At 34.5% G+C, this 20,913-nt stretch overlaps 1 protein-coding gene and 1 long non-coding RNA gene across 4 annotated transcripts; both read left to right on the forward strand.

Annotated features, from left to right (window-relative positions):
* Positions 1 to 14,460: 14,460 nt before the first annotated feature.
* On the forward strand, positions 14,461 to 18,414 carry LOC132053452 (CRIB domain-containing protein RIC10-like). 3 transcript variants are annotated; one of them, XM_059445494.1, is made up of 5 exons: positions 14,461 to 14,975; positions 15,370 to 15,458; positions 15,679 to 15,779; positions 16,379 to 16,460; positions 17,827 to 18,414. In XM_059445494.1, exons 1-5 carry the CDS (start codon positions 14,845 to 14,847, stop codon positions 18,051 to 18,053), a joined length of 630 nt encoding a protein of 209 aa, XP_059301477.1. In that variant the 5' UTR covers positions 14,461 to 14,844; the 3' UTR covers positions 18,054 to 18,414. The 3 variants fall into 3 exon arrangements, with proteins under 3 accessions (XP_059301477.1, XP_059301479.1, XP_059301478.1); XM_059445496.1 differs by having other exon boundaries at positions 14,463 to 14,975; positions 17,830 to 18,414; XM_059445495.1 differs by having other exon boundaries at positions 14,466 to 14,975; positions 15,682 to 15,779.
* On the forward strand, positions 16,467 to 17,221 carry LOC132053453 (uncharacterized). The gene is made up of 2 exons (XR_009414120.1): positions 16,467 to 17,040; positions 17,071 to 17,221. It is a non-coding gene; the product is annotated as an uncharacterized LOC132053453 (long non-coding RNA).
* Positions 18,415 to 20,913: the final 2,499 nt, after the last annotated feature.

Below are 20,913 nucleotides of genomic sequence, written 5' to 3' on the forward strand. Positions count from 1 at the left end.
AATTAAGGAAAATAAGAATAAATTGACATAGTTGGGGTCGAGGAACTTACGGTTGTCATTCCATTTTTCGGGGAAGGGCATGTATTCCTCCAGGATAATATCCGAGGTCCTCACCCGAACGAAGCGCTCTAACCATCCCCGGTCTCTATCTTCGTCCATTTTTGAGAAGATCGGATTCCGGCCTCTCTTGGCTAATTTTATTACGCCTCCCCGGAATCGTCTTGGGGAATAAAGGTGGATCAAATGTGCCATCGTGAATGGTTTCTTGGCGTTGTTGGCCAGCAACCGGAGGCAAGCTACCGTCCTCCAGATTATCGGTCCAATTTGTGCAAGGGTCACATTGTAGGTCCGGCACATCTCCAGTACGACCGGATCAATTGCAGGTTCCGAACTTCGTGTGAAAGGGTAAGATGCAAACATATAAGAAACCCTCCCCGTGGTCGGTAATAGATTCATCCGAACCAGGAGCAAATACTTGCACCGGACGGTTATCCCATCCGCAGTCAGTCCGGACTAGATCGAGCCTATCCTCGGTGATGGACGAGGGATATCGTCTTACGTCGTATCCTCTATCCGAGACTAGCGAAGGTTTCTCTGCTTCAAACTCTTTGTTGAAGTTGGGTTTGATCGGCACGATGTCCAAAGCCGTAGGTTCGGCCACATTCTTTCCCTTCGGGCCGAGACACGCTCGCCCCGTGGGGAGGAAACCGATAATATCTCGGGAAGTGGTTTCAGTATTGGCAGACATTTGTGATGGGTGAATTTGATAAAGAGATGAAGGTAAGAAGATGGAGACAGTGAAGCAAATAAAATGGAGCACCAACGGAAAAATGAAATGACGTTTCAATCAACAGAGCGACACTTGAGTAGAACGGTTTCCTTGCAAGCAAGTTTGAGTGGCAAATATGGGTGAAGAGATGACAGAATCAACGATGAAAAAGAAGTTAGAGAAGATGAAATGAAGAGCGGTAATGTAGCATCCCCTTTGGGAGGGTGCCACCTTCGAATCAAAGCTAATTTTACACTTACGACCTTTAGAAGAAGCTTATGCCAAAGGATATTCACGAATAGGTTTAACAGCGGAAAAAGAAGCCCACGCGAAAAAGGGGGAAAAGTGCGGCATTCTTTTTTTTCATTACGCCCTTCAAAAATTTCCTAGATAAAATGTAACATCAGGGTATCATTTTAAAGTGGTAATTCCCTTCTCAAATATTCAACTTATTTAGGAAACTTCGTTTTGAAATTTCGTTTCCAAATCCAAGACCATTGCAGGCTCATAAGATACATAAAACTCAAACTAGTGATTATCGCAAAACTATTGTCTTTCTTTGTACATAATTTCAAGACAAAATATAGACCCAAGACATGGCATGACTTAAGTTAAAAGCACACCCTAAAATGGCAAAACAAGTCACCAAGTTCATGTTGCAAGCATATGGTCTTGTTTCCCACAAGCCTTCAAAATTTCATACATAAGTGTCACACGTGTATCATGTACAAGTCCCCAAAATTTTACAAGAACCAGATGCAAATGCAAATGTGATCTTCGCAAGGGCTCCCAAAAATCTACTCCAATCGGCCATCTTCACATCTCATCTTGCACCTTACCTACGATAGAAAACAACTATCGCTAAGCATAAAGCTTAGTGGTGTATGTACTTTGGGCTTGGAGCCATTAGATTCTCCAATTCCCTTATTCGTCGTAGGTAGCTCAATAAGATAACAATAAACCAAGCAAACAAGTGTATCAAAGTATCAAGAAGGCTTATAATTGAATTCAAGAGTAGTTGTCAAATAACCAATTTCGCCCAATGTGTACGTCATGTCATCCCACCAAGCACAATCAAAATCAAGATGGGCCGTAGCCCCAAATCAAGAAGGACCGAAGCCCATATCAAGAAGGGTCGTCACCCAATAGTCAAGAGAATCAAGAGCCATGTTGAAAGTGGCCTTCCACTCGTACTTGAGAATGGACGAAAATCCATCGTCAAGACGAAATGTAAATCCAAAGTCAAGATGGCCGAGATCCGAATTGAGGGGCATGCCAATATCGATGACAAAGTCACCGTAACAAGAAGGACAAAGTCCCAACAAGGGTGCAAAATGATCAAGCAATTCGTACAAGTGGGCGATTTAGCGGAAGTTTTGCAATGCTTGAAACAATAATCATACCGTGACATAAGATGAAAAGTAAGGAAACAACCCACCAAGGTACTTCAAAAATTCCAGAAAACAAAGGTATTTTAAGTTCGAGTTTATACACAAACCTTGGCGTTTTACCATACGACAAGTTCTACCACAACCCGAAGAGCTCACATCGTCTACGCCATAGACCAACCAGAGTCCACTTCGTCAAACAATTCCCCTTAGCTTGTACGAGAGTATATATACCTTAAATATACAACCAAATATCTTCTTAAGTTCAAGAGTCTCGGCACATCAAAACTAAACATGAAATCAGTGAATATCACTTAATTTGTCCAAAAACAGAATTCTCGACAGTTCTACCGTCTTGTACTGTCGCTTCAGTTTCGAAGGGGTAAATGGCAAGAATAGACTTTATGGCCTTAATTAAAGTTGTACATATATGTCTTAGGGTCTCAGGGAATTTCGAATCACCCCCATAGCAATTTTGTACAAAAAGATATGCTCAAAATACTAACAGCGTGCATGTAGGAAGTCCAAAACAGAAAACTGGACAGCACCTCCCCTGTACTTCTTCGCCCCTTTTCGGGTGGATACAGGAAAAACTGGGTTTTAGACCCTGAATGAAAGTTCTAGGTCTATGAATTATCTTTCTAAAACATCCTGAATCACTCAAAACGGAGGTCTACACAAAGAGTTATGCTAAAAATACTAACAGCAGTCCAATTCAAAAACGGGTTTGTGACTTACCTTAATCGCGTGGAGTTGTTTGGGGCTCAACCAAGGAAATTCTTGAGGATTGATTTGGTGGATGAATGTTAGGAGAGGAGGGAAGTTTTTGGTCTTCTTTTTCTAGAAAGGAACCGAAAATTATAGAGGTGGGGGAAATAAGAGACAAAGGGGTATTTATCTTACTTGATGAGAAGGAAAAAAATTAGTAAAATAATTGTATCTTCCATGAGAAGATTGAAGGAAAATAATAAAATAAACTAGAGTAAATTAAAAAGGTTGCCCACTTTTATAAATATTTAATCCATTTAATAAATTTAATAAGATAATCATAATAGGAGTAGTTTAAATAACTACACCATAACACTTCAAACAAGTTTCAAACATCGTCAAGTTAATATTCAGGAAGTGTGAAGTAAAACATACCCTTATTATCAAATAATGGTCAATCAAAAATTCAAAAGCTAGTTTTAAAAGAATTGGGGTGTCACAGGTAAAGAAGAAGTGAAGAAGTTTCAGTGAAGATGATGAAAATGAAGAAGTAAAATGAAGAAGAAGAACGATGAAGGCTATATATACACACGTTGGGCGGGGCGGTTAAAAATTACGACCAACCGGCTAGCGCCACGTGTCCCGTAATTAATGAAAACGTGATTTGAAGGGACGTGCGTGACGGCGGTTGCAGAGCTCGGACCTGTCGGGGTACGACACGTGGCAGATGGCAGAAAGATGTGATAACTGTTCCCGCCAAAACAAGAAGATAAGAACGAGCCAATGTGATCCTCGGTTGCATGATTCATCCACTTCCCGTTACTCCGATATGATCTCGGTCCGGAAAGTGTGGGGACTATCTGTATACGGTAAAGACTGGGTAAAGTTTGTCTGGTGAAACTCGGGATCAGCAAAAGGAAGAGAACGAACGGTAGTGTCTGATCCGAAGAAGCTTGGCATGAATTCGTAATATTCTGCAATGTCTTTTTGTGTAATGAGATTACGGTCCCTCGGCGGGACACGTAAGAAACTTATATCGGGTTTGATCCTTTTTAAGTCAGGAATTTCCAGAAACTTTTCATTTTGCTTGTAATATGAACTACGCCTGACCTGATTCCCATGGGGGATACGTAGGCGGCCTACATAGGCCTCGGTCACATTATTAGAAAATTTTTAATTTTATTTTCCTTGTATGTTATGAACTACGCTTGACCTGATTCCCATGGGGGATACGTAGGCGGCCTATACAGGCTTCGGTCACATTATTAGAAAGTTTTAATTTTATTTTCCTTGTATGTATGAACTACGCCTGACCTGATTCCCGTGGTGGGATACGTAGGCGGCCTACATAGGCCTCGGTCACATTATTAGAAAATTTTAATTTTATTTTTATTTTCCTTGTATGTCGTGAACTACGCTTGGCCTGATTCCCTTGGAGGGATACGTAGGCAGCCTATATAAGGCTCGGTCTCGTCTTGTTAAAGAGTTTAGTATCCCCCTATGCCAGAAACTGGGACAATTTTTAAGGGCGTCATCGCAAAACGACATCAAGGGACATGAAAGTATATGGTCAACAGAGCCATCGGACAGACGAAAAGAGTTGGGAGAAAGGACGTTCGCTTTGTTTCACAACGTGTCACGGTTCAAAGTTCGGCAAAATTATTTATCATTATATACATATTTACCATAAATTTGTGCATATTTTCTTTTATAATAGTATGATTTTCTCTATTAAATAGTTTTATTAATTGGCCAAGGCTAAGAAATAGGCGGAGGTTACAAGTCCATATAAAGTTGGAAGCACGAAGCATCAAGAGCTGGATCTTCAAAGTCAACACGAGTCAACCTCCCCCCCGAAACTTACAAATTTTCTTTGAGCGCAGGTTCTTTAAATTATGGAAGCTGGAAATCCACAATGCTTACAGCCTTGCAAGGACTACGCGTCGAACGGTTTGAGTTTTCTTATAATATTTAGAAGGAATTACGCCCTTCAACTGCTAATAATTATCGAAGTTTACGATAAATTAATGTTTAAGGCTTACAGAGATTTTCAAATATATCAACGCACAAATATTTCTTAATGCTTTCATTTGCTCCGCATAAATGCTTTTAAATGCACTGCACATGCACACGCACTGCACTAATGCTTTCATTTGCCCTGCATAAATGCTTTTAAATGCACTGCACATGCACACTGCACACGCACTGCACTAATGCTTTCATTTGCTCTGCATAAATGCTTTTAAATGCACTGCACATGCACACGCAACGCACCAATGCTGTCAATTTGCTCCGCATAAATGCTTTAAATACACTGCACATGCACATTGCACCTGCACGACACAAATGCTTTCATATGCTCCGCATAAATGCTTTAAATACACCGCACACGCACTGCATAAATGCTTTTAGCTGCTTCGCGTAAATGCTTTCAAACGCACATGCACCGCACAAACGCTTTCATTTGCTCCGCATAAATGCTTTTAAATGCACTGCATATGCACCCGCACCGCACAAATGCTTTCATCTGCTTCGCACAAAATGCTTTCAAATGCACATGCACCGCACCAATGCTGTCAATTTGCTCCGCATAAATGCTTCAAATACACCGCACACGCACTGCACAAATGCTTTTAACTGCCTCGCGCAAACGCTTAAAAGTCACTGCACAAATGCTTCGCACCATGTGTCATACTGGTTTTAAAATCTCATTTTCTTAAATCATTTGGCTTAAATAGCCTCATCTCCATATCTGGTTTAGGGCCTCATTTCCATTAATCATCGCCAAAAGGCATCATTTTCATGAATCATCGGCCCATAACCTCATTTGCATCAGCCTCAGCAAGGCTATCATTTTAATCATTGCAGCTCTGTTTGCGGATTTATTTTACACCGCTTTATTTTCGATATTTATTTTACTGACAATTTTTATCTAGTCTAAAGTTTCGCAGGAGCTTAGCGCAACGTGAAACTATTTCTTCGGCAGCGAACTGGGGCAATATGTTGGGAAGGAAATCAAACTTCCCGACAAGGGTCGAAGATCTACCTCGAACACTCGTCTCCAACTATTCCGCCCGCATTCCAGCATATCCAATTTTCAGAATTTTCGAGTCTCTACCATAATACCCAGTGTTTCCATAATTCGACACTGGGACAGTATTTTGCAAAGATTCACACCAATCGGGATTCGTCTTTCATAGGTGTCGTAGTTATCCCAGAACTACACGCGGCCTGATTCTCGTGCAGTCCGAGATATGTAGGAAACTCGGAGACCGGAGTTCGGCCATAACCTTCGCAATCCTTTCACATTTCTTGCCTTCGTCCCCCAAATCCTTTAGCCGGGACAAAATAGGCTACTGAGTCAACGTCTTTGCCCGAAAATTCTTTCATCATTACCGGGCAAAGAGGGACAAGTTGTTGACACCCAATTTTGTCTCGCCTTCCATAAACATTTATTTACATTTATAGTAATTTTGGCAATTTAAGAACTGATTATTTATATTTTTTATTATTATAATTATTGACTTTTATTAATACTGGCATTTTATTGTCTTGTTGTAGTCATTAATGTTATTGTCTGCTATCTTATTACCGTTGCTACTACCGCTATTATCATTATTATTATTATTTTTATTATCACTATTATTATTATTATATTATTATCATTATTATTATTATTACTATTATTTTGTTACTATTATTTACCACCAGTATTATTATTATTCGCATTTTATCATTTCAGCATTTTATCAGCTCATGCACGCACATCGCATTTATCTTCGCATAATTTGATAATAGCATTTTTATTTACTATTGACGTTTAAAATATTATTGCACTGTTATTGCGACATCATATAATTTTATTATCTGAGTACTAATAATTACGTATTTATATTAGGTAATATTTAAGCACACGTTTAATATATAATTATTTAAAGTAGGTCTTTTACTTAAATTCAGAAGCCCAAATTATCCCTTTCATTCAGCCCATATTCTAATTCAATGGCCCAATCCGTACGAGACCCATTTTAATACCCAATCCACATTTTAATACCCAGCCCTAAAAGAAATTTGGCCCAGTCCGCTACCCATCTGACCCGACCCGTTTTCATTTAACAAAGGAAACCCTAATTCCTTTCATTTTCCACCCTCACCCGCGGCACACCCTATCTCTCTCCTCCTCCCACTTTTCCCTTCCTCTCTCCTCCTTCGTCTCTCTCTCTCTTCCCGCTCCTCTCTCTCCGATAAAAATAGTAAAATTGCAGCCCCCTTTCACCTTCCCAGGCCGTGCATGGTCGTATGGGGAAGGGCAATCAATGCTTTGTACCCCCCTGTCCGGATTCAACCACGAAAAGAGGTCAATTTTGTTCTCTTCTTCCTCTCTTCTCTGTTCGCGATCCGAAAGGGTCATAATGGATCTTGTCCATTTGTGAAATCTGAAACCTTTTTTTTATCAGCTCTTTCATTTTCAAGTACGAGATTTTAATGGTATTTTGTCCGCTCCTTTCTTTTTCTGACCAAAGATTTGAAATACGAACGTTGATTTGGAGTGGAGCGTTTTGACCAAAGATCCCGCCCAAATCGTTGAACTCCAAAACCCTAATCTTTTCCTATAAATAATCGTTTTTCCAGTCATTTGAGAGGGTTCGTTTTTAGCGGCCAGAAGATTCTCTAAAAAGCTAAGTTCTTGAGCCTCAAACCCCCCCCCCCCCTAAAATATAAGTTTAGTCGTCTAGAATACCAAAATATATCAGTTTGTAGTAGTCATATGTTTGGTGATTGATAAGAAATATACTACATCATTTCTGTCCGTTTTTTTGCCCTGGGTATTGATTTGGACCTATACGAATTCGGAGCGTGGCGTTCGAGTAGATATCGAGACCTTCGCCTCACTTCGCTGCACCCGAAGAAGGTCAGTCAAACACCCCTTTTATTTATTTATCCATGAATTGAGCACTTTCTGCTTTGTGTTATGTGTTTTATATGCTTTGCGCGCTTGTTAGTTAAGCAGTGTGATAATGCTGATAGATGTAATTCCCGTTCTGTTTAGATTAATTTGATTTAGTTCTTGTCTAGTTTAAGTTTAGTATGTTTTACTCTTTAGTGGATGATTTGGTCCTCGTTATGCCGTTTGAATATACTAGCATGTGGTTAGCATTTTTTGAGGTTGTGTGTGATCATTACCTTCTCTGTTTCAGGCTGGTTTAGGATCTTATGTGTCGGTATTAGTTCAACTATTATCCATTAGTCACTAGTTTAGACATACTTATCCATGTTTCAATCCTATTTTAGACATGCGGATCTGTGTTTAATTTGTAACATTGGTTTGAACCTGTTGGGATTATGTGGGCCGCTGCTTGGATATTTGGACAATGTAAATAGCCTATCTTGTACTCTAATGTGTCATCTGTTTTGACCATTGTTCTCCTGGAATGTATATTTCTTGAGTGTGTTTTTCCCTTTGTTATCATAATCTTTTAGGCCTGATGTTTTGTTCTATACGGTCAATCTTGGCAAGTTGATAATTTCTTTGAAAATTATGTTGAGTTGATGCACTCCTCCCATACGCTTGTTTGGTAGCTACTAAAGCCTTGTGCATCAAGCTGTTTTGAGTGTTTTCTGCCCCTGTTCTTTATCAAAGACTGCTTTAAAACTAAGCAGCTTTCAAAGGAATCTTTTCATTTGATCACTGTCTTTGCTAGAAACTGTGTTGAGTGTGGGTTCTGTGTTGCTTTAAAGTATTCAAGTGTCATCTGCTAACCCAACATGTCTAAAATAAAACCTCGCATGTCATGAAACTGGCCTGATTCACAAGGTGTTTTGTTTGGTTTTGATTCTGTCCTAGTCAGTATTGCTTTCTCTACACAGTGTTAAGTTCATACAGTCTATTACCCTGGAGTTGGAGTGCCTCCGCTGTGATCTTATAATGAACAGTGCCTGTTTGCTTTCAACTGATTCGAACTTAGTATGGAATATGTCTCGACTTAATAAGGGATAATATGCTAGTATGAGTATCTACAATTCTATGATATGTGATGCTTCTCCTCTTTAAAAGATACTGATAAGGTTGGTTGAGGTTGGTTTTTGTGTAAAAAATGGTCCAGGATTGGCCTTTGAGTATGGTGTCATGTCTGCTGATAAATATACACTCATATTTCCCCGCTAATGCCATATTTCGTCTTGTATGAACTCTGATAGTACCTATACCATTAGTCATTTCCGCATTGCAAAAGTAATATGGTGTTAAAGTAATACTCCAATATGCACAGCATGTATATAAGTCGTTGATATGTTTAGTGAAGTTTAAGCTGAGTTTACATTGCATATGTTTAACATTGTTGATTGTACACTAATCTTTTCTTTCGTTTCTTTGCATGAACCTCGCATACGAGTCCGAGGGACTCGTTCCTCTTCCACATTCGATGTTGGGCTAAGAGTCCAACATAATATTGTCGAGTCATTCCCGTGTCAACCCATTCGCAGCAAAAATAAAAGAGTTTCTGGGCTAAGCCCAGCAGCACGCATGATCGCAGCAGCCCAAAATGGGCTGAGCCCATTTATTTATATTTCTTGTGCCTCTATTTTTATTTTATCTTTCTTTGTTTATTGCATCTAACTTGTGTTGTTTGACTAACACTTTATCTTATTTGTCTCTTAGTTTAGATGAATTATAGGAGAATTTAGTGGGGTTTAGTTTAGTAATGGATAGTTAATTTAAGGAAAACTAATAATCAGTTCCACAAGTTTCATTTTCTTCTTTTATATTAAAATTACTTATAGTATTTATAATATTCACTCTTAGAACAATGGATTTTCAATAGTGTAAATTGATATTTTTGAGTTAAAGGAATCATATTATCTTGGGAATTTCAACACCACTAACACGCAAATAGGGATCAAAGAATATTCTGTAGACATCTTTTAAGGTTTATCCAAATTATGCATATTTTTGCCAAATGTAGCTAATAAAACATAATCTTGTTTACACTCTTAAATCGCAAAATCAATTGATATCTCACCATTTGAGTTGTTTCAAATATTCATTAAAACACTGCATAAAGCCGCATTTTCTTTTATTTAGATATTTTATGCAAAATCTTATTTTTTTTAAATAGCATTAGCATTATTATTTAAAGTCTTTACAACAGTTATAAGTTTATTCTAAATGGCATTTGAAGTTTCCTTTTTATTATATTTTTTACAAAATTTCATTCTAAATAGTGTTTTATCTAAAGCCTAGCAACTTTTATAAGTTTTATTTTTAAATGGCATTTAAAATCTTCCTTTTTATGTAAATTATTATATTTTCTCTAAATCTTATTTTAAGCAACATCCTTATATTTTCTTAAAATCTTAGCAACACTTACCCTTTTTTTCTTAAAATCTGAAGCATCTTGTTTAACTTTAATTAATTAACCTAAGTTTGACCAGTAAACCGTAGTTAGCGGATCCTAGAGGATGCCTAATCCCTTCCCTTTAGGATAATTAGAACCCTTACCTAGAATTAAAATTTAAGCAGATCATTAACGGAGGTTTAGTTAGGCTTTACCCTAGTTAATAAAATAGGTGCCCTAATTCACCTTAAAATCAATTAGGTGGCGACTCCTTAAAATAAAGCTAAAAATAGGAATCTCCAATATGTTGTACTCTAATTTAACCCGTCTAAATGGGGTATAACATTAGGTTTTCTTTATCCTAAAAGGGGCCCATGATGTATAGGAGGCCCATAGAGGGAAATTATAAATAGGAGACATTCTCTCATTTTTGGGGGTTGGCTTTTTAGATCCAAGAGCTTTGTACTTTGAATATTTATACAAACAAACTCTCTCACGCTTTGATTTTCTTCTGATATTGGTCCGGTTTCAGTTCAAACAAATTCATTGAATCTCCTTATTCAAATATTACTTGGAATACACATAAGATCTTAACTTAAACATACAATCCCTAATATCATTACTCGGATTTTCTTAGCATATCAACTCATATTTAGGCCATTTCATAAACGAAATATACATATACATCTTTGTTCACTAAAAAATAGATTAAAGTGCCACATATCCTATACCTCATTTATAAATTCAACTTATTATCCGATTTCGGGGTAAAACAGGGATAACCAATTCCAGAATAAGTTATCCTGGGACAACTTGTTTCCAACCAAACGACCCCTTAGGAACTTCAAACGATAATTATATTAATTTTAACTTCAAACGATAATTAAGGATAAAATTGTTTTAATTTTGGTCAAACTAAAAATGCTTATAAGCTGAAAAATTACAAGTTGAGCTAACTAGCTTATGGCTTATGCCTGATTTTTAGCTTATAAGCACTTGACTTACAAACACTTTAATATTTACCAAATACATATATAAGTCGAAAAACGCTTATAAGTGAGTTTGGCTAAGCAATTAATTCCTTTCATATTATTTGACCAATTGTAACTTCTTGATTTAAATAGTTGACATAATAAAGTATTTTTCACATAATAAACTAGAACGAGTAGTGTAGTATCATTATTTCCTTTTGAAAAGTTCTCTTTCACCTTGCTTCATCATTCACGTCATTTGTTCCAATAACCATCATATCTTGGTTGTTATCTCTGAGTTCAGTGTGCTCTCCACAATTTGCATTGAAATGGTCTTTTTGGAAGTCACTTTAAATAATGTCTCTATTAGTTCAGTAGATTCAATTTATTTATTTATTAAACATAATTTACGATGTCGACTTATTTTGAGATGCGCCAAAATTCACCCGAGCCACTCGATTCCCTATTCAAACCATACCAACAACTTTCAAAATATCATATCAAAGTTTCAAAGCATGAAAATGACGAAAATATTTAAAACTAGCTATATGCGTTTCAATACTGATTCTTGCTTGAGTAGTTAATTAGTCTAGCTATATGCATTTCAATACTGGATTCTTGTTTGGGTGGTTAATTAGTTGAATTTTACAAATGAGATTCTCAATTTTGTTTTAATTTTGCTGAATGTTGAGTTCTTTGAACATCAAATTAGATTTGGAAGGTTTATTGATTCCTAATTTAGTTGCCTGCGAGCCAAATGGTTGGAATACCGATTCATAGAGGTGAAATCGGTTATAGAGTATGGAGGATGCGGGCACAGAATTTTCCAGTTACTTGGGTAAAAAAATTTTGCTTTTTTTAAATCAATTTTTGTGCTTTGTTTGAACAGATTTAGAGTAGTAATTTTGTAGATCCATTTACATCTTATATGAACTTTTCCAACCGGTAGAGTAGTGATGTTACAGGTGTAATTGTTTTGAAGTGCATTAATGTCACCTTTCATAGCTGTTGTATTTGTAGATCATCTCACTTTTAAGAATTTGACATTTGTGATTTAATTATCACGTTCGGTTATTTTTCTACTATATTTTATGATCTTACTATACTAAAATCATATCATTTTAAGACTATTTGATATTTATGTTTAATTTATCACGTTAGATTAATCTTGTATAAAATATATAAATATGTTTTAATTAATGTGTTATATTTCATGAATTCAAAGAATATTTGGACTTACTTGCATGAGTGGGCCTTAACGTAGCCCAAATTATTTGAAGCTGGTTGGATGCCCAACACCTTATGATTGTTGCTCAAAAACCCTTCTTTGTCTCGTTAACAAACTCCTTTTTTTTTTTTTTTTTTTTTTTTTTTTTATAGATAACGAAAAAACAATTTTTTTTTCAAAAAGTTTTTTTTTAAAAGGCAAGTAAAAAATTAAAATAAATAAGAAGTCTGTTAGTTTTAAGGGCAAAAGTGAGCCAGAAAGGTAAGCGGATGCGTATTTTTAGCAAAATAGGTGGATGCAGGTTATATTTAGACCTTTTGAGATAGTCTGGGGGTATTTTTGGCCCTTTTCCGTTGTTTTTATAAGTACACAAGCTAATATAATTGGCTCCAAACTCAGTTGATAGTATATCTGAATAAGAAAAGAAGAAATAAATATCCTAACTATCGCGAACAAAGCTAATAACTAGGATAACAAATTCGCAACAAGTGTACACATACTTTACTGTTGGTCGAGTTTAAATCTGCAGGAAGGAAAAAGGGAGTACTTAGTAAGTAACATTGATCATCCCCAACGAAAGTAGCTGGCGAGAGTTACATAGAAAACACTTATTCAAATCTGTACAATTATTATAAGCACAATACCATAGCACAAATATTGCATAAATTAAATATGCACAACAACATTTAAACAAAAATGCAGTAATGAGTTCACGAATTAATATATGTTCATCATTTATATTATTTTCGACAGCTTCAACCATTTATACATGCGCAAGCACTGTCAAGAGTTCTCCAAGAGAAGTGACTCGTGAGGGAATTATTTCATCCACGTGTAGTATCAGGATCGTGGCAACTCACACGCCCTAAAATCAATTATCTGATCGTGACCAATTCACACGCTCATAACTCAATCTGCATGGACAAATAACACGCCAAATTTCACATATTATTGTGATACATATATGCAAAATAAATATTCAGATGTACAGTACATGACTAAATCAGTGCAACATATAATTCGACATAAATATATTCAATAATGTTAAACTACCATGTAATTGATGCCTACAAAATCATACGAGCATATAAAGAATGTCTAATTACTCATGTAGCGGAATTTGCAAATAATTGCACAACAAGTAGTAACAATATGTCCCATATAATACTCGATTCCGCGTATATACTCATCACCTTGTATATATAGTACCTCCATATACGTAGTACATGTAAAATAAGCTCAATTTGGGGAAAATCCCTCATTGAGTCACAATCGTATCTTACCTCAGTCAACAACTAAAAGATCAACCCCGAGCCTCTATTGTCAAACCTTGAAACAAAATTCATATCCGGGTTGCTGATAACTCCACGAGTCCAAATCTATGTTTAGACGATTATGAGGTCATTTGCAAGCTCAAATCATCAATTTACCAATTTTAAGGGATAGACGACTTAGAATCACCAAATTCCATCATTAAAATCTGTCTTAATTTTAAAATCAATGAATAATCATGATATATAAAATCTCAATTAGGTGTTTAGAATACTTACCACAAAATCATAGATGAAAACCTTGCTAAAAAAATCTCTCAAATCTAAGTTCTACAAGTCAACAAATGGTAAAGAATGAAATAAATTCTCGAAACTCAACTTTTATACTCATTGTGTATTTTTCTTCAGCGAGATCATGACGAACAAGTCTCGTACCATGTTGCGACAAGACCCATCGCGATGACCAAATCTTCGCCAGCAAAATGTACGATTCCAAATTATTTCAAGATTCGTCGAAACTCACCCGAGGCACTCAAGTCCCAACTCAAACCATATCAACTTAGAAGAGGTTTCAAAATACAAAATAAAACATAAAAGATTTAAAATGATGGGTTTTGTTGTTACGCAAGAGTATGAAAAGATCAGATGGTTTACCGCGGAAAAAGTTAAGCAATTTCGAATAGTATAACAACACATTTGAACCTTCAATTTCCTATAAAAATGACATGGAGTGTCAAAAAAGTCAAAAATTGGATAAAAAAACAATACTATAGAAAATTGATGGAGAGGAATATTTCTTAAACATTAGTTCTGTATTTAAATGTTCTCTTGTCTTTGTACATGTTCTTTGTAAAGTTTACCTCCCCACCTTCCTTTTTTTTGGGAAGGTTTTAGTGGTTGGCCACATCTCTATTTCTCACATTCTTTCTCTTTTCCTTTTCTTTTCTCATTTGTTATTCTTCCCCTCCTTTATCTCTTTCTTCCTCCTCTATCTCCCTCCTCTGAATATCTATACAAAACTCTAGAAAACAAGAAACATTACCATCATTTGTTTTCATTCAAGTCCCCTTTTCTCATTTTCAACTCTCACATTTTGTATTTTTATTTTTGATGGACCAACTAGCTGGATTTTACCTTTAGCTTGTCGTTTTTTTTTTTTTTTTTTTTTTTCATGAATGCTTATCACATTTCTATATCAAGATTATTTGGAGGAAGATAATGGAAAATGCAGGGTCAAGGGACGGAGAATTAGCTTTCTTTTTTCCATTTACATCTTCGTGTATGGTATCACCGTTGCTCTAATAAGGTATACTATTGTTATTCCTTTTATCTTTTCTTTTTTCTTTTGCTTTTCCTTTTCTACTTTTTATATCCCAAATAAAGAAAAGTGAATAAACCATGAAAGGTTAAGAATTTAGAGACAGATTCAGAATTTGGTTTTTTTAAATCATATATTCTGTCTATTATAAAAAAAAAATATTAGTTCAATTGAACACATTTGTTAAACTATACATCTTAAGATGGCAAGTTAGTTGGAGATCATCATGGTTCGGTTCTTGATTTTTTGTTCCTCTCTATATTATGAAAATTGTATAGTTTTATAATATTTTCAATGTTGTTTGCCTTTTGGTTATGCTAGGGAATGATTTATTGACATTTTATGGTGCTTACACATTTGCTCTGTTCATTTCTGATAACAGGCTTTTGGCTTGGGCTTTTATAGTCTCTTCCATGGGAAACAAGATGAAGGGGATTTTCAAAGGATTCAAACATATATTTAATAATTTTGGTAATGTTTGTTTCCATAATCTGAGATTATATGTTTTTGAGGTTTTCTTTTTGAAATGTTCTTGAGTGTTATGTTGTTCGGACTCTCTAAAATGCTCATCTCGGTTCCTCCAAAAATACATTACATTTTAGATGATCCAACATGTATCCGACAATATTTTTAAAAAGTCCGAGCAACATAGCTTGAGGTTGATTTAGAAAATGTGTTTTTGATTAAACAGCAGTGAAAGAGAGGGAGTTGGAGATTGGATGTCCAACGGATGTTAAACATGTGGCACATATTGGTTGGGATGGCCCCTCTGGCAATAATGCACCAAGTTGGGTATGTTCTTGTTTACCCATCATGTTAATTTGGTCCACAAATTATGCATCTTCCCATATGCAATTTCATCATTTTGTACTGAATGTTTGTCAGTGTCCTATGTGGTCCAGGAAATAAATTGCTATCTATTATATAATTTTAGGCAATTTTTATATAATGAGCTAATTTTTGAAGTTAGGCCAATTTCAGTATATGTGGATTTACTTAATATGGTATTAGAGATAGACACACCCTTGCTTATGGTTTATCCAATGCTAGACTTCTTTGTCAACTCGTTTTGTCAATCCTTGTTTAAATGTCTAGTTACGAGTTCAGTAGAATACAATTATTTTGGCCAAAATTATGTATTTGTGTTAAAAAATCTACTTATTATGTATATTTATCCAAAACTTAGTAAGTTGTCTTTTTATAAAATTCAGAACTCATATCCCTAAAATTCTGAATCCACCCCTGCGTGCGAGAGGTGTTAAGTGTTAGTGAATGAAATATATGATCTTGGACAATATTCATACCCCGAACAATTATATCTAATGTTCATTTTTTAACAAGGTTTTTCCGTGCCTAACAATTTGTTGTTTGGTTTTGGTTGTGCAATTTAGATGAATCAATTCAAGAAAGGGCCTGATTTTGCAGTAGCTTCTATTGGTGCTGGTTCTTCTCTTTCTCCATGGACATCTCAAGGTAATCATTGCTTTTAAGTTTTAAGAAACGTCTTTTTCCCTTTAAATTAATTCCTTGAAACAGAACAATGATTGATCAAAATGTGCCTTAAAAAATTGCTACACATAATTCTATCATCTAAAAAGAAGGCAAAAGATTAAACAGAGTATTTGATATATATGTTGCTTTTAATCACATGTCTAGTGTCCTAATCTGACAATGGCAACTCGGGTTTCCTCACGGGTCGAGATATTGATTGAAACTAATAACGTTGTCCAATTTTATGTTGAATTATTGATAGGAAAAATATCTTATTAATCCCTGTTCCGAAATAGTTGTCACGTTTGTTCTCGAAAGTCAATTTGACTAAGTTTTGGAGTTAAATTAGATTAGATTAATTCAATATTGTAAAATTAAATTTGAATATTCAAAAACCATATCAAAGTACTATAAGTTGCAATTGTACTCATCTCAATATATTTAAAAAAACATAATCTTAAAATATTACTCAAAGTTTATGTAATTTGATTATCGAGAAGCGAAACATGACAAATATTTTAGAAACCAAGGGAGAATATGTTAGTATTTAAAAGGAAGGGAGGTAATTTTTTTTAGTTTTAATTGCACTAAGGTTCTTTGCCTCACGACAGGGAAATATTTTGGCTCATCCTTCACGAGATGTCTAACTAGGCCCTAGAAAGGGACAGTTATTCTGGTCTATTTGTCTTAAAAAATAATGTAGGTTGGTGGACTATATATTGGCTCGTACTAGTGCCGTATAATATAGGATTATAACATCTGAGGTACATTCTTTTATATAATGGTGGTGTTTGAGTGATCAGTTTATGTGCACCTCGATTGTTTCATCGGGTATTTGGTATTTTTTATTAGCGTAGGTAACAAGTAGTTCCGCCACCAAGAATTAAGCAGATCGAAAGAAATCACCTAGTTATGTTACTATATATAATGTACTTAACACCTCTGAAACTTTCACAAAGATGTTAGTTATGCCTAGCCAGAATCCTCTAAGTCAAGAACTATAAAGTTAACCAATAATATGAGCTTTTATCCTGATTATTGGGGTATAAATGGACCAGTTTGCTAACAGCGAAGGCGATTTTGCACCAAAAATCAAATGGGGGATTAATTATACCTCAGCCTGAATCATCTAACTCAAGAAAAATACAATTAACTTATGTTTATTGTATTTTACCATGTTGTATCATGTTACCTGCCTTATTTTTCAGGTTACTACCATTTATCATAAATGATTACATGTAATTATTTTTTCAGATAACATGATAGTCTAAGAAACTTTTTATGTTGTTAGTATATATATAGAAGTTAAAACTCATTTATTTTTCTGCATTGGTTATTTGTTTGAAAGTAGTTGGAGAATCAAATAGAAGGCAATCAACATCAGAGATTAACAAGGACAATCCAACTAATAAGGAGGTTCATGTTCATAGTAAGAAGCAGAAAAGGAGGAAGCATAAGGCAAATTCCTCACCAAAATCTAGTTCATCATCTTCGACGAAATCATCAAGAGCAGTGAAATCCAAGGCTAAATTTGTAGAAGGCACTGCAATACCAGCAAGTCTAGAAGTTGCTTAATGTCACGTTAAAGTTTCTTAAAAATCCTTGTGATGTTTAAACACACAAAGGCATTGAACAAAACGGGAAGGAGGGAATAGAAAATCGCGTAAATTCCAGAGGGATGCATTGTAAATGTGAGTGAGGAAGCACACAAGAAAATGAAAAAAACGAGGGGGCTAGAGATGTGAAACTAAAAAGTACGTAGAATCTTATCTAATTTCTAAACGGACAGACATGTTTTTGGGAAAATGATAATTCATCTCTTCTTTATATTACTATTTCTGACTGTTTTCCCCCCTCTTATTGGGACTAGGATGAGGAAGGATCTTGTAAAGAGTCGGATCATTTAGTTGTGCTAATTATTGTGCTAGTTCTAATATTTTGTGATTTGAGTGAAATGAATTATTTAAAAATGAGATAAAATACTTTTAAATTCCAATGTTTTACCCCCTTCAAATCTGAGTGGATATTGTAGCCAACTTCATTTCTTATGTCGTATTATATGACATATATACAATAGGCAAGTTATACATTTGGTCGGTCGGCCAAATATACCTACTATATTCGCTAGCCAAGTGTATACATACATACATATATATATATACATATATACATATATACATGTATATATACAATATATATATATACATGTATACATGTATATATACATGTATACATGTATACATGTATATATACATGTATACATGTATATATACATGTATACATGTATACATGTATATATATACATGTATACATGTATACATGTATATATACATGTATACATGTATATATACATATATACATGTATATCTCTATACATGTATATATATATATGTATATATCTATACATGTATATATATATGTATATATGTATATACATATATATATGTATATATGTATATATGTATATATGTATATATGTATATATGTATATATGTATATATATACATATATATATGTATATATGTGTATATGTATATATATACATATATATATGTATATATGTATATATGTATATATATATATATATATACATCTATATATATATACATATATGTATATGTATATGTATATATGTATATATGCGCGCGCACACACACACTATTACGTATAAACTATGTATCTTTTATGTATATGATACATTAATATATAAAAAATATACATTTATCAACAATTATTTTGGTGGACAGATATACATTGTAAAAATATATTCTAGAACCTCAATATGGTTTCAATTCCTCTAATTTCCAGAACTTGATAACAAACTCAATCTTTTGAGTATCAACAAATCTCACAAATTCTAGACTCAGAAAAAAAGCCCTTGATTTTTTATGTGGAAGAAAATCCTATCTTATAAACTTAGTTAATTATCATCATAATAACACTGGTAACTTTCTTGCTAACAATGAAAGACCTGCATAGACTGAAAACTTGTTCAATATTTGATTGCCACAGTTCAAGTAGTTAGTGTTACACCCCATTTTAACCTATCGGAGTAAGAGATAAATATATGGTGATTCCTATTGATTGATTTTAAGGAGTCGCCACCTAATTAATTTTAAGGTGAATTAGGGCACCTAATTATTAACGTAAGGTAAAACTAACCTCCGTTAATAGTCTGCTTAGCTAGTGTGATTCTAGGTAAGGGTTCTATATTATCCTAAAGGGAAGGGATTAGGCATCCTTTAGAATCCGTTAACTTACTGCTATCCGACCAAACTTAGGTTAATTAATTAAAGCTAAAGACGCAAATGTAATATTAAAAATTTAAGAAAATGGCTTGTAACTATTGCTAAGGTTTTAAAGGAAAATAATGTTGTTTGAAATAAGATTTGAAAATAATAATTTGCATAAAAGATGTCTTTAAATTATATTTAAAACAAGGTTTAAGACTTTAAATGAGAATAAATAATAATGCTAGATAAAATGAGATTCGCAAAATATAATGATTTGTATATAAGCAGAAGGAAAATGCAGGTTTATGCAATATTTTGATAAATACTTAAAACAACTCAAATAATGAAATATTAATTGATTTTGCAGTTTAGGAACATAGACAAGATGGAGTTTTCCTTCTCCCTTTCATTACCTTTTATTAACTATGCTTAATTAAGAAAAATGCATGATTAATTCAAACTTGAAGAGTTATTTATAAAGTATATTTAAGTTTATGTTTGCGTATTACTGCCGTTTTTGATTTTGTAAGATAGTAAGAATAAATCATGATTCTTGTAGCTCAAAATACGTAGTCATGCTATTTGAAAATCAATTGTTCTAATGACAAATATTATAGGTATTATAAATGACTTTAATATGAAGAGAACAGAATAAAAACTTATGGAGTTAATTATTAATTTCCTTACATTAACTACCCGTTATTAAACTAGACCTCACTAATTGCTAAGGTTCATCTAAATGGAGAAAATAAAACAAAATAAAGGGTTAATTGCATAATAACACAAATTCTATGCATAAAGTAAAATAAAGGCATAAAATAAGTTAGGTGGATTCAGCCCATTTTCTAAGGATTTTTGCATGATACGCATTGGGCTTCGGCTTAACTATTTTGAGCCGTGCGCTTGTCATGGTTTGTTGGCCTCGGTCAAAGAAAATTTTTATACGCTATCGTTATGGGTTGGACACGGAGAAGATTTCGTTGGGCTTTTAGCCCAACACCGAATGTGGAAGAAGAACGAATCCCTCGGACTCGTATATGACGATCATGCACAAAATGAAAGGAGAGGAGATTAGTATATAATCAACAGATGAAGTTAAACATGTAGAATTTAAACTCAAAACAGATAAGTAAATTGTAGATATTCTATGTATATTTTAGGCATATCTCGTGTATACATGGGCTTGGACTGTGTCATCATTC

Source organism: Lycium ferocissimum, chromosome 4, assembly GCF_029784015.1.
Source record: "Lycium ferocissimum isolate CSIRO_LF1 chromosome 4, AGI_CSIRO_Lferr_CH_V1, whole genome shotgun sequence".
NCBI lineage: Eukaryota > Viridiplantae > Streptophyta > Magnoliopsida > Solanales > Solanaceae > Lycium > Lycium ferocissimum.

Excerpts from the sequence above, each read along its gene's own strand:
- LOC132053452 (XM_059445494.1), top strand. The coding sequence starts at position 14,845 with ATGCTTATCACATTTCTATATCAAGATTATTTGGAGGAAGATAATGGA. Across the intron at positions 15,780-16,378 it reads GCAATAATGCACCAAGTTGG|ATGAATCAATTCAAGAAAGG; the intron begins GTATGTTCTTGT and ends TGTGCAATTTAG. Across the intron at positions 16,461-17,826 it reads TTCTCCATGGACATCTCAAG|TAGTTGGAGAATCAAATAGA; the intron begins GTAATCATTGCT and ends TTTGTTTGAAAG.